The sequence below is a fragment of the Sapajus apella genome, unplaced genomic scaffold (genome assembly GCF_009761245.1).
Source record: "Sapajus apella isolate SASKATOON/1434 unplaced genomic scaffold, GSC_monkey_1.0 scaffold128, whole genome shotgun sequence".
NCBI lineage: Eukaryota > Metazoa > Chordata > Mammalia > Primates > Cebidae > Sapajus > Sapajus apella.
In genome coordinates this window covers 2,356,550-2,370,039 of record NW_022437068.1, presented here as the reverse complement: position 1 = coordinate 2,370,039, position 13,490 = coordinate 2,356,550, and the positions used below count along the sequence as shown (strand labels likewise).

Genomic DNA, 13,490 nt, shown 5'->3' with positions numbered 1-13,490 from the left:
CACACCTAGGTGTGACTCTGCTGTAATGTAACTTCTGAACAAGTTGAATGTGGATTTGCACACATGGACCCTCCACCACCTGTATGCAAGCTGTGGGCTGAAACACTGTGCAGGAACGGCCTGATGGAGCCTCTGTAAAGGGCTGTTCCCGGCTACAGGCCTCAGTCTATAGTACTCAGGAAAGCTTCTACATAAAACTGACTTTAATTCTCTAAAAGCTTGACCTTTTCTTCAGTCAACAGAGGGTAAGAGTTCCATGGCCCAGTGCCCTCCAGGAGTTGGTAAACATGACCACATAAGCACCCAACTTGATCAATAGCAGAGGGCATCTGATGGCAGCCAGGTGGGACAGCCACAGCAGGGAGGTGGGTGCCTGCTGCCGCCTCCAAGGAGCCAGGCAGACTGGGTGTCCTGAGGGTGCACCCCTTCCCCCTCGCTCCATCTTCCTGGCTTCAAACCAGGCTACCAGGAGGGGACAGCTGCAGGAGGTAACAGTGTCACTTATGGAGCCCCTGCTGTGTGCCTGGCTGGCCTCTTGACTCGCTTTGGTCAACAGAACAGGGCAGAAGAGCCATTGAGCTGGGTCTGCACCTCAGAAAGCCTCCAGACCCCACTCTGGCAATGGAAGGAAGAGTGGACCGCGTGGGTGCTAGGACGGTTCCTGAGTCTCCAGCATCAGGGCTGGCAGGCCTGTGGGAAAGCAAGGAAGCGTGGATCCCGTGGGTGCCAGGACGGTTTCTGAGTCTCCAGCATCACGGCTGGCAGGCCTGTGGGAACCAGGGGTGGGAAACCCAGATGCTCCTGTGAGATGGGTGAAGGGAAGGCCTCAGGGGAGGTGGCCACCATTCACCTGGAGATAACTGCAGCAGTGGGGCCTGTCCAAGAGAGCCCCAAGGCTAGATTCTTTGTGTGAAATCTCCTGCCCTTAAAATTTCGTGGTGCTAGGACGGTTCCGAGTCTTCAGCATCACGGCTGGCAGGCCTGTGGGAAGGCAAGGAAGGGTGGACCGCGTGGTGCAGCAGATACTCATCATGTGAAACTCATCATGTTAAACATCCCAGCTCACTTTCTGTCTTGGGCTGGGACGGCAGCTGCCCCATTTGCAACCTTTGTCCTGGGGTCAAGTTCAGTTATGGGACTGAGAGCCATGTTTCCACCATGCCTGTGGCGCTGATTTACATATTTATTCCTTCAACAGGACCCAGTGATCTGTGACTTCTCTGGGCTAGGTCCTTGGCTGAAGGTTGCAGTCTCGGTGAAAGGCTGGCGAGACTTCCTGGACAGGCGTGTCTGGGGCTCTGACCTAGTACAGGGCCCCTGTGGCAGGGGCTTCATGCTGAGTGTGGGGAAGCCAATCTCCTCCCCTCACTGCACCCCATCACCCTACTCCAGAGTGAGCCCTCACAGGAACACTGGAAGAAGAATGACCAGTGTTCTTACTTTAAGCCACTCCAGTTGGCATGCAGTGGTATCTCAGTGTGGTTTTTTCCTGTTAACAGTTCTACTGAGATATAGTAAATGTGCCGAATGACTCACCATTTTAAAGCGTGCAACCCAATGACCTTTAGAGTATTCAGAGATAAGTGCAACCATCACCACAATCAATTTCAGACCATTTTCATTACCCCATAAGGAATCTTCACCCTCCACTTCCGCCCCTAAGTTCTGGCAACCACTAATCTACTTTCTGCCTCTATAGAGGGGCCCGTGCTGCACATTTCACTGAAAAGGAACCATACAATGTGTGGTCCTTTGTGATTGGCTTCTTGCACTTAGCATGGTGTTTCCAAGAGTCATAATTTTTTTCCATTCTCTTGGGTATATACCTAGGAGTGGAATTGCCGGGTCATGTGGTTTAAATGTTACCTGTTTGAGGAACTGCCAGGCAATTTTCCAAAGCAGCGGCACCATTTTACATTCCCAACAGCTGTGTATGAGATCTCCAATTTTTCTCCCTTCTCACCAACACCTGTTAGTGCCAGTAGTTTTTATTCCAGCCAACCTACTGGGTTGCACCTGGTGGGTATGAGTGGTTAAGTGGTGTGTCAGACTTTTGATTTGCATTTCTCCAAGGGCTAATAATGTTGAGAATCTTTCCTTGTGCTTATGATATCCTCTTTGTGGTAATGTCTATTCAGATCCTTTCCCATTGTTAAATTTTTTATTATTGAGTTGTAAAATTTCTTTATTATTCTAGATACATGTCTCTAATCAACATGTGAACAGCAAACGTTTTCTCTTCTGTAGGTTTCCCCTCTTCTGTCACTTTCTTGATTGACGTCCTTCAAAGCACAGAAGCTTTCAAAGTTGATGCCTCCCAGTTTATCTCCTTTTCCTTTGTTGCTTTCATCTCTAAATCTCTGGGGTTTTAATTTGCTTTTCCCTAATGACTGATGATGTTGTGCTTCTTTTAATGCATTTATTTGGCATTTATATATCCTTGGTGAAATGTCTCTGTAAAACATTTGTCCATTTTTAATTGGGTGTTTTTTTCTGGTTTTTATTGAATTGTAAAAGTTCTTTATATATTCTACACACAAGTCCTCTGCTGGATATCGAGTTTGCAAATATTTCCTCCCAGACCATGACTTACCTTTTTATATTCTTAACAGTGTCTTTTGAAGACCAAGTTTTTTATTGTGGTGAAGTCCAATTTGCTGATTTTTTTCTTCACTTAGAGTTCATGCTTTTGCTGTCACATTTAAGAAATATTTGCCAAATTCAAGGCCATTAAGAGCTTTTCTAGAAGTTGTATCTATTTAGCTCTTACATGGGGTCTGTGATCTAGCCCCAGTTAATTTTGCAGATACTCTGAAAAGGAGGCGGAGGCTCATTCTTTTGGATATTATCTCAGTAATTGTCCCAGCAACACTCATTGAAAGACTATCCTTTCTCCTATTGAGCTGCCTTGGCATCTTTGTCAAAAATTGACTGACCATATATGTGAGGGTCTACTTCTAGACTTTCTTCTAGTCTGTCAATTTATGTGTCTCTCTTGACACTGGTACTCATTGTTTTGATTACTCTTGCTTTATAATAAGTGTTGAAATCCAGTAGTGTAAGTCCTTCTGCTTTGCTTTGCTTTTTAGTGATGTGAATGGGACAGTTTGTATTGGATGACACTCCCTGTGCGCAGTATCTCAGCGCTCTGCCCATCGAATATCAGAGCATTGGCAGTCATTTTGATGACCAAAAATATCCCCCACCAAATTTTCAAATGTTCTGGTCAGGGACAATACCCTCTGAAGAGAATCTCTTCTTTAAAGGAACAAGAATCAGAAAGGTAACAGTAGCAATAGATGATGGAGGAAAATGGAGCAAAATCTTCCATGTTCTGAGGAAACTGATTTTTAACCTAGAATTCTATACCCAGACAAACTACCAATCAAGTCTGAGGGCAAAGTTAATACTTTCAGACACACAAGGACACAGAGACCTACCCCCAGGCTGTGTCTGGCAGAACTGCCTGAGGATATACTCTGCAAAGTAGAAAGTGAATCCAAGAAAGAGAATATGCAGGATCCAAGAAACAGTGGACCCAATCCAGAAGTGTAATGCCAAGAAATCCCCAATAATAGCTATGTAGTGGACCCAGGAAGCAGCTAGCCTAAATTATAGTAGTGAGTCAGAGAGTGCTCAGGGGAAGGTTTTTAAGGAAAAACATGAATTTCTTATAAAAAAGATAATATTAAAAAGATTGATGATCTAACTGAGAAGCTGGATGCGAATAATAGGAAAATTAACAAGTAATGATACATAGTATACTTCTCCTTTCTCTGTTTCCTTCTCCATATTTTTGTAACCTTTATTTTTTCAGAATGCACACTCACATCTTCCTTTCTGCAGTTGAATTTAAATTACTTGGCCTCAAATTTATCACATTGGAAATGCCGGTGATCAGTTTTTCAGGTGTTAGAACGTATCTGCAGGGAGACCTTAACTAGAGTTATAGACCAGCATGCACATCCTATAAATCCTAACAAGGTCAAAGGAGTGGTATGAAGATGGGAGAGGAGGGGAAGGAGAGTGTCCTGGGTCGCCTCCCAGGGAAACATTCTGAGAGGGAAGTTTGTGCAAAGAAGGTGTCCTGGGGAGAGCTCAGGGCCAACACCAGTGAGGGAGAGAAGAGGCATGATTGGCAGAGGGAGAGGCTGGGCCACAGTGTGAATCCTACAGAGGCTCAGCTTATCCCATGGGAGCTTTGGAGCTAGGATGACCCTGCAGAGTTGCCCAAATGGAGGGAAGGGGGTTGGACTGTTGTCCTCGTGCACGGACCAGTCACTATGGGGGCTGTCCTGGGAAGGGGAACGTAACCTTGCAGATTCCATCAGCGCAGGGCAATTTCCTGAGAGGGTCTTTTCTGTGAGCTGGTGCGAGGTGAGGGCCTCACCCTGAAGGGAGAATCTGAGCAGTAACCAGAGCATCTAAGACACAGTGCTCCCAGGACTCTACAGGCTCTGATTCTTTTACTGCACATTGTGGGAATTTAGATGAGTGACTGTGGCTGAACTGGACAGCCTCCAGTTGCTCTGATGGCTCGATGCTGCCAGTCAAGTGAAAGCAGCCCACCCCGACCTTCCATGTCTCATCTGCCCTCTGCTCATTAGTGTTCTTATGTCCAGGGCCATACAGTGAGACTGGGAGAGACCCCTGGGTGCCCAAGAGCCCTGAGTTCAGTCCAGAGGCAGGGGGAGGCCAATTAGCTCACTGTATTCAGGGGTCAGAGCAGGGAGGCTGGAGTATGAGGCCACAGGGCTCGTGTGTGGAGCCCTGTGGGACAGCCCTGGCCCATGCCTGCTCATCCCCCTTGCTCACTCTGTCTCCATGGGAAAACTAGAGAGCAGAGGCCTTGTCTGTCCTGCTCGGTGTCCCCAGAGCCTGGCCACAATCAATGCTCAGCCACTTTTGCTAAAGAAGTGGCTGGCTGAGGCTTTTTGAGGAAGAGGCCTCCCTTCTTTGGTGCGGACAGGTGTTGTTCATCCCTCCTCTGTGAGCAGGAAGGAGGGTGGACTTGGCCCCATTGCTAGTGGCAGACTCTCCTGTAACCTCCAGCTCTGGGGAGCTGGCTGTCGCTAGAACACCCCCGAGTGCCAGGAATGGAGAGCAAGGCTGATGAGTGAGGCAGAGGTGGAGGGCAGTCCCAAGGGGCTCCCCACTCCCACTCCCACCACCTGAGCAGGAGTCCAGGGAGCCCAGCCAGAAGGAGCGAGGAGGAGTGGGCCAGGCAGGCCACACTGCTGGTGTGCACCAGCTATGCCCTGAGGACCTCTCTGCTTGCCTTAGGGTCTGGGGAGTGGCAGGTCCAGGAGGACAGGGCCCTGCCCAGTCCTCCTCAGGTGGAGTGCCACTACTTGGAGGTTCCAAGACACCTTGTCGGCCTGTTACCAATCTTCTTCCCTGGCCAGACCTGGAAGCTCCTGAAAGGTAGGGCTGAGGCCTCTTCCTCTTAGGGTGTCTGGTGTCACCCAGGCCTGGTACATATTGGGTGCTCTGTCTGCTAAGTGGCAAGGTGACCTGCCTCAGGGAGCAAGGAGGCAGTGCAGAGATGGAGACATGGAGTTAACTTCAATCGGGAACAACTGGGAGGGTGTGTCTGAGGGTACCACGTGGGTGTTGGGCATAGAAGGGGTGCCCGGCTGCTCCTTCCCCACCCCTGCAGCTCCATCTATCAGCCACAATCCTCACCGACAGGCGCCAGGGTTTAGAGTTGCCTTCCCTCCAGCCCCAAACACTGCCAGAGACCTGTGTGCAACTGCAGGATCAGGCCTCCCATAAGGTCATGAGAAGCCTGGGCTACATGGATCCTTTTTGGGAAGCTCCTCAGATATTATAAAATAAGGAAATATTAGAACAGGGTTGTAAAGATGTCAGTATATTTTAAATTTATAAACCAAAATGATACATGATTTGTACATATACAAATAGGATGGTATCAGCCAGTGCTGTGGCTCACACCTGTAATCTCAGCACTTTGGGAGGCTGAGACCAGCCTGACCAACATGGAGAAACCCCCGTCTCTAACAAAAATACAAAAGTAGCCAGGCGTGATGGCATATGTCTGTAATCCTAGCTATTTGGGAGGCTGAGGAAGGAGAATCACTTGAACCCAGGAGGCAGAGATTGCGGTGAGCAGAGATCACGCCATTGCACTCCAGCCTGGGACAGAGTGAAACTCTGTCTCAAATAAATAAATAAATAAATAAAAAGAATGGTATCTTCAGAAGGTAATTGGTGTTCTTCAGAAGGTAATTATAGGATTTACAAAGATAACATTAATCCTGAGAACAGGACATATCTTAGAAACCAAGTTGTGTTGAGTTTGCCTTCAGGGTGGTGTGTATATGACCTCATCCTCATGTAACAGTCCTTGGCGAACTTGAGGCTCCCAGTACTTGGCCACGCTACCATTCTGGGCTCTGCCCATGCGACACCCAAGGTGGGACACCCAAGGATGCCTGAGGACCCTGGAGGGTCAGAGGTCTCTTCATGCAGTCTCCTCCTCTCGTGGGGGTGGAGGGATAGCAACACACATGAATAGGAAACACCAAATGTCAGTGAAGCTGGTGTAATAAAGGCAATACCACCCACATGTAAATAGCAGCTTTAAAAACATATGAGACATAGCTAAAGCTTTACCCAGAGGTAAATTTATAGCCTTAAATGCATTTGCTAGAAAATGGAACTATAGAAGTAACCCAGCTCAAGTCAAGGAGATAGAAAAATGGATTTAGCCCCAAAGAAATTTGGGGTTTGAAAATAACAAAGATTAAGAAAATAATCAACGAATGGAAAATATTTTGGCTGAGGAAACGTAGGCTCCAAGGGGTAAAACAAATTGCTGCAGATCTCAACGCCAGTGCCGGTGCGGGGCTTCCCTCCACAGGTTGTCGGTTCCCGGCAGCAAATATGAGTAGAGGGATTGGGCGCCTGAGCCTTGGAGGTGCAGCAAATAGAACCGTGGAGGCTTCAGGGCCATCTTCTGGTTGCAGCAGGGAAGGACGGCCGGGGAAACGTCTTGCTTCTGCAAGTACAACACATTCCCAGTGTTTTATTTTATTATTTTATTGTTATTTTTGTAGAGTCGGGGTCTCACTCTTTTGCCCGGGCTGGTCTCAACCTCCTGGGCTCAAACGATCCTCCCGCCTCAGCCTCCCAAAGTGCTGGGATTACAGACGTGAGCCACTGCGCCCTGCCCATGCCCAGTGTTTTAGTACTCAGATCAGTAAGAAATACCATCGTTCTCATGAGTGTGTTATTTATTTTTCTATTTACACTTTACCTAAAATCGTCCGCTGAAGGATTCGAGAGGTATTTCACGGAATTGCTTCCGATTTAAGGCACCCGAGGCGGCCGGGGAAGGAAGGAGCGGTCCCGGACGCAGGGCGCGGGGGCGCGGGACCCAAGGGCGGTCCCAGCAGGCGGCGCCCTCCCCGCCTCTTCCCGCGCCGCGGCCGGCACTTTGCAAACTCCTCGCCTGCCCGCGGCGGCCGCAGCTCCGCGCCCTGCAGCCCCGGCGCGTCCGCGGGGCAGCGGGCGGCGGAGCGCGGCGGCGCGGGGAGCAGGAGGCGCGGGGGCCCCGGGGGCGGCGCCGGCGGAGGCGAGAGCCGAGGCGGGGCCGCGGCAGCCCCGCGCCGCGCCGAGCCGCCGTCCCCGCCGCGCAGCCATGGCCGCGCCGCCGCCGCCGCCGCCGCCCCGCCGCCCGCTCGCCTGAGGCGCGGCCGGCCTCCGGGCGGGGGCCATGGCCAGCGCCGCCGAGCCCCCCGGCCAGGCGGCCGAGTACCTGCAGGAGCTGACCCGGATCGTCGCGGCGCAGCAGGAGCTGCTGGCGCGCCGGCGGCGGCGCATCGAGGAGCTGGAGCGCCAAGTGGCGCGGCTGAGCCGGGAGAACGCCGGCCTGCTGGAGCGACACCGGCGACACCTGGCCGCGTGCGCCCGCCGCCCTGACCCGGGCCCTGGCCCCGGCCCCGGCCCGCAGCTGCTCGGCGCCATCCCGGAACTCGGCGGCCGCCGCGACAAGTAAGCGAGGCCCGGGGCGGCGGGCGTGTCGGGGGCGTGGGAACTTCTTGGGGCCCGCGGCTTCCCTCGGGGCTTGGCGGGGAGGCGGGCCGGTGCGGGAGGGCGCGTGGCTGTCCTGGGAGCGCCCACGCCCGCTGCCAGACCCCTAACGGCTCCCTGGGATTCTTTGGCGGGGTCGCCGCCCAGACCCGGAGCTCCATCTCGGGTGGAGACTGGGCTGCCTGGAAAGAGGCTCCAGGGAGCTGCCCAGCGCTCCCGCCGGCCTGGCTCTCCGCTGCAGCGCGGACTCAGGGTGGGCGACCCCCGGGGCTTAGATGGACCGGGCGGAAGTCTGTCCGGGGAGCGGACTTAGGTCTCGGTGCAGCAGGGCTAGAACTCCCGACCCGGAGATCCCAGACCGGTAGGGAGGGGTCGCGGCCCGCGCGGATCCAGCTCTGGAGCGGACCTGGGTAGCTTGCGGGTCTCGGCGTCCCTGGAATGGACTCTACGCTGTGTCCAGTCCAGGACACGCAGAGCCCTCCTCTCTGGACGCCTCCTTCTCTTACTTCAAGGCTGGGTTAATTCTGGACCGCCTCGCCCTGGGATTACCCGGGGCTATTTCAGACCTAGGATTAAGTGAGGGATGGGGAGAGGTACGGGGCGGGACCGTCCAGCAGCCCTGGACCCCAGCGTCCCTGCCGGCTCACAGCCCGCCGGCCGGGTTGTCGTTTGCCTCCCATGGGTGTCGGTGTCGAAACACAGAGCAGCCTCACCCTGTGGACCTGCGGGTGCCCATCTGGGGCAGGACAAGGGGGCTGGGAGGCTTCGGTGCCGCTGGGGCGGGGATTCTGCTGCTGTGCCCTCTGCCTTTCCGTCTTCGGGACCACCGGGGCACACACTATGGCTTGGCCTGGGTCAGACGCAAGCACTGCGTGGTTGGGGGAGTGGCCGTGCTCAGGGCTTCTGGACAGTCTTCCTGCGGGGCGGCCTTTCCAGGGTGGAAATGGGGGAGGAGTTAGCCGTGGCCCCAGAATGGAGGGTAGTTCCTGATTCCCAGGAGTCCCATCACTGTCATGGAGACCTGAGTTTCCCACCCCAGGGGGGCTGCAGCCGCTGTGGCCATGGGACAGGCCCTGCTTGTGGCGCTGGCTGGAGGGTGTGCTGGCCCTGGGCAGTGCCGGTGGGGCTGGGGGCTCTTTGGAGAAGGAGCATTGTGAGGATGGGGTCGTGCTGTGGCTGAGCGCATGGCCCTGTGCCTGGCAGGCTGGGGTGGCAGGCTCTTGCACTCTGTGTATGGGGAGGGAGGGGCGGGTGTGTGTATAGCTCCTAACTGGTGTCACTGGGAGGAAGCAGAGACCACACCCGCTGCCTCTCTGGGCCCTACTCCTGGCCCTCCAGAGTCTCTGAGACTCCCTTCACCCTTCAGTCCCGCCATAGCAGCCACGGGCCCTTTCCCCCACACGAGGACCCAAAGAGAAGCTGAGGATGCCCAAGGAAAGTCCTTAGCAGTTTGGGGAGGCGGCACCAGGGCAATCCCAGCTTTCATGGGAAACAGTGACATGTTGGTTGGCACACGCCTCACACCACCACCCTGGGGAATGGCTTCCTTTTTCCCTTCAGCATCACCCCGGTGACCATGTGGGGGACAGGAGAATGTTCAGAGGCAGCATGTCTGTCCTGCGGTGGGGCATGCCCTCAGTTGCATCCAGGCAGCTGTCTTGGCTGGGGGAGCCGGGATGGGAAGGCTGGGATTTTGTTTCAGAAGCCCCTGGCTGTGTCTACCTGGCTTCCCCTTAGTGGAGACACAGCCATGGCTCATGAGAGAGAGCATCACCTTTAAGGAAAGCAGGGTGGCAGCACAGCCCTCAGCCCATGGTCTAGGTTGAGCACAGCTTCCAAACTTGAATGTGCACACCAGGAGCCTGGGAATCTAGCTATAATGCAGATGCTGAGCTGGTGGGCCTGGGGCGGGCTGGGGTCTGCATCTCTAGCCAGCTCCTAGGACACCCGCTGCTGCTGGGCCAGGGCCTCAGGATGAGCAGTGAGGCTGTGGGGAGCCCTGGTGTGAGCAGGAGCTGTGGGTGGGTTCCCATCAAGATGGAGCAGCCGGGCCCATTTTTGTGCATCTGATTCACTTCGCAGTCTTTTGGGAAGGAGAATGCTGGCGTCTCCTCCCCTCACAGGAGACTCACAGAGACAGGGGCATCACATGGCCTGCTCACATACATGGGGTTCTGGGTCCCCAGGGGCTGCTCTACAAACCATGGATTGGATGTGTCCCACTGCCCATCTGCAGAGCAAGGTGATTTATGCCTAAGGAATATGGGATAACCAATCCCCTTGAGGGCTATTATTAAGCACCTGCTGTGTGCAGACTCATTATCAATGTGCTTGGAAACATGACAGGAAGAATGGAGAGGCGAGGAAGAGAATAAGCAACTCTGCATAGAGAGAGCAACATGGGTCGACAAACTAGGGTCCCAGCTGGTGACCATGGGACAAGTCACACTACCCCTCCTAGCCTCAGGTTTTCTCAAATGCATGCAAAACAGAAATGATCATAGCTGCCTCCCATACTTTTGCAAAGATGGGCATGGAGGAAACTGGTATACAGTAAGTGCTTAATGTAGGTCAGATTCTTCCATTGTCCACCCATTTGTCATTTCTTTTGGGCCAACTGAGCACAGGCAGGAGGTGAGAACTTTGGAGCAGGGTGCAGGGGGGATGGAGAGGGAAATGGGGTACCGTGAGAAGGGCTGTCCAGAGGCCACGTGGGGGCTGGTACCATGGTTGAGCATGGGCTTCCCAAGGCGACAGCATCAGGATTGACTTCCTGCTGGGGGACTTGCCTCCCCTTTCTCCCTGCCTGCACACAGAGGCCCTGTGAGGGAGGGCCTGGCTGACCTCCTCCTACATAGCCTCCAGATTCTCTGGTCTGAGGCAGGAGCCCTCAGCCCGCTGCACAGACAGAAGGTGCAGTGACTTGCGGGCGGATGGACAGATGCAATTGAGAGACCACTGAGCAGCCTTGTCCTGGGACAACGGTTAGCCTGGCACTGCCCCACCCAAGCAGTCCCTGGGCAGGATGACTTGGTGTGTGGAAGTGTCCAAGCCCAGAAACCTTTAAACTCTTTCTCAGAGAGTGCTCTTTTGTGCTGTCACACCCCCTGAAAAATTCCGTCGTGAGTTTCTCAGCTCTGGGAAAAGCAGGATGATAACAGGGGAAAATACAGTGACGGGATGACTGTGGTTACTTTGATTATTTGGTTACGCTTCTTTTCTGGATACGAATCAGAATTCATATCCAGTGTCTGATTGGCTGCTGTTAGTGATCTTTTTCTGGGATTGCTCTCTGCTCACTAGAGGTTCAGATGCATAACAGGTGCTCAGTAGAGATTTGTTGAGTGGATGAAGCTGGAGGGATTGATTAAGGCCATTGCATTTTCCCTTAGAAAGTCAGGTGAACTTCAGCAGGAACAGCTGGGATTAACAACCACCCAGATCCAAATCCCAGGGAGCAGGGGTGGGGCCGATGGCTGCGTCCACCGGGGGCTTCCTGTGTGCCTGCCCTGCTTACGGTCTATGCCTTGGTCAGCTCATCTCCTTGTCTCATTACTCCTATGAGGCAGGTGCAGCTGCTGCTCCCATTTTACAGATGTGGAACCTGAGGCTCGGAAATCATGGCCTTGCCCAAGCTCTCCCATCTGGCTAATGGGTGGAGCCAGGATTTGGATTCAGATGGCTTGTCTTGGCTCCCTGCTTTTTTTTTTCTCCCTGAGACAGAGTAACGCTCTGTCGCCCAAAGCTTGAGTGCAATGGTGCAATTTCGGCTCACTGCACCCTCCACCTCCCAGGTTCAAGCAATTCTCCTGCCTCAGCCTCCTGAGTAGCTGGGATTACCGGTGTGCACCATCACACCCTGCTAATTTTTGTATTTTTACTGGAGACAGGTTTCACCATGTTGACCAGGCTGGTCTCGAACTCCTGACCTTGTGATCCAACCGCCTCAGCCTCCCAAAGCGCTGGGATTACAGGCGTGAGCCACCGCACTCAGCCTACCTCTGCTCCTATCCACCCACCACCTGCCCTTCACTATGTCCAGTGGCCATACCACCTCCCAGGATCCCAGGTGACTCCTGGCCTCTCTTGCTGGAGAAAGCCCAGATGGAAGGTTTCCGCCCTGCCGTGTGCAATCTTGTCACCAAGGCAGGGCTCCCAGTGTCACATGGGGTGGCAGTGCAGAGGGGGCAAGGATTTAATGAGATGATCCCTTCCAGCTTTTGATCTTCCGAAGTTCCTTGGCAGAAGGAAACATTGCCTAAGGAGGCTGGGGGTGGGGATGGGGAGGCCCAGTGGAGCGGCCTTCCTTGCTTTTTGGTCCCCTCCAGCCCTTAAGTGCTGTCATATCACTGGGAGAGGATGTTTTTCTGACGCTCTGAGTTGGTGACTCACTCTGGGGGAGGTTTTCAGTGGCATTCAGGCTCTGTTGATTTACCAAAACCAGTATTCTTCACGGGTTCTTGGTGACATTAACCGTCCGGTGGCCCGTCAGTTCAGAGGCAAGCTCAGGGGTGGCCACTGATGAAGGGGTGGCAAGCAGAGACTGGTTTGTCCTAATGGGCAGCAGACTGATGACACAGAAAGCCACCCTCAGGAGGGTCCTGCCAGGAGCCCACCAAGCTTTGATGTATGTGTTGTTCTTCAAAGTAGCCAGGAAGCACCAATGCTGGGCTGGGGGCTGGAAGACTGAGGGCGCTTAGGTTGGATTTCCTGTCCCCTCTTAGCAAAGAGGAGAGGGCTGTGGAGAGATCTCTGAGTTGGCAGAAAGGGTGGCAGGGCGGAGGAAGATACTGTGTCGTGTTTTGTTTCAGTAATGTTCTTGTTCTCCCAGCCAAGATAAAGCCTGTGTCCAGTGCTGGGGAGGACGTCCCCAAGTCGGAAACGAACTGCAGCATACTCTGGGAGACTTGTCCTGGTGAGACAAAATGTGTTCAGCTCCAAGGGAATGGGGACAGCCATTCTCATTTTCCAGCAGATGGTAGAGAAAGATGAGAGAGTGTGTCTCCGAAGCTCTCCCAGCCATCTGACAGACTGGGGAAATTATTATTTTACAACCTGAAAAATAAACCATGAGATGCTTCTTTATCCAGCCCGAGCTGAGGAAGACAGCGAGTGGCACTGTGTGTGAAATAAAGTCGGGACCTACTTGTTTCGACGTTAGGTTTTTGCCTCCCCTTTCTGGACTCAGGCTCGCTGCTCCCGGCAGAGATTAGGAGGCTTTGCCCTGCTGGGGGGAGTGTGAGGGGTCGGTCATGTTGAAGGGGCCCAGAGTCAGGCATTTGGGGACATCAGCGTTTTTTGCCAGCTGGGTGGCTGTTTGTCAGCTGTTTTGTCTGTGACATTGTTTTGACAGCTGATCCAGTCTTTTGTGTCTTGTTTTCTGTTTTTTTAAGAAGGAGCGACGCTTTGCCTAACTTGGAAAGTGCACCATTCTG

General features: G+C 53.5%; 1 protein-coding gene across 1 annotated transcript in view; it reads left to right on the top strand.

The window, feature by feature from the left end:
• Positions 1-7,456: 7,456 nt before the first annotated feature.
• IQSEC1 (IQ motif and Sec7 domain ArfGEF 1) overlaps positions 7,457-13,490 on the top strand; it is a 372,639-nt gene continuing 366,605 nt past the window's right edge. Inside the window, exon 1 of the mRNA XM_032262298.1 lies at positions 7,457-8,016. Within this exon, the coding sequence (XP_032118189.1) occupies positions 7,739-8,016 (278 nt within the window). The 5' untranslated portion in view covers positions 7,457-7,738. The remainder of the gene's footprint in view (positions 8,017-13,490) is intronic.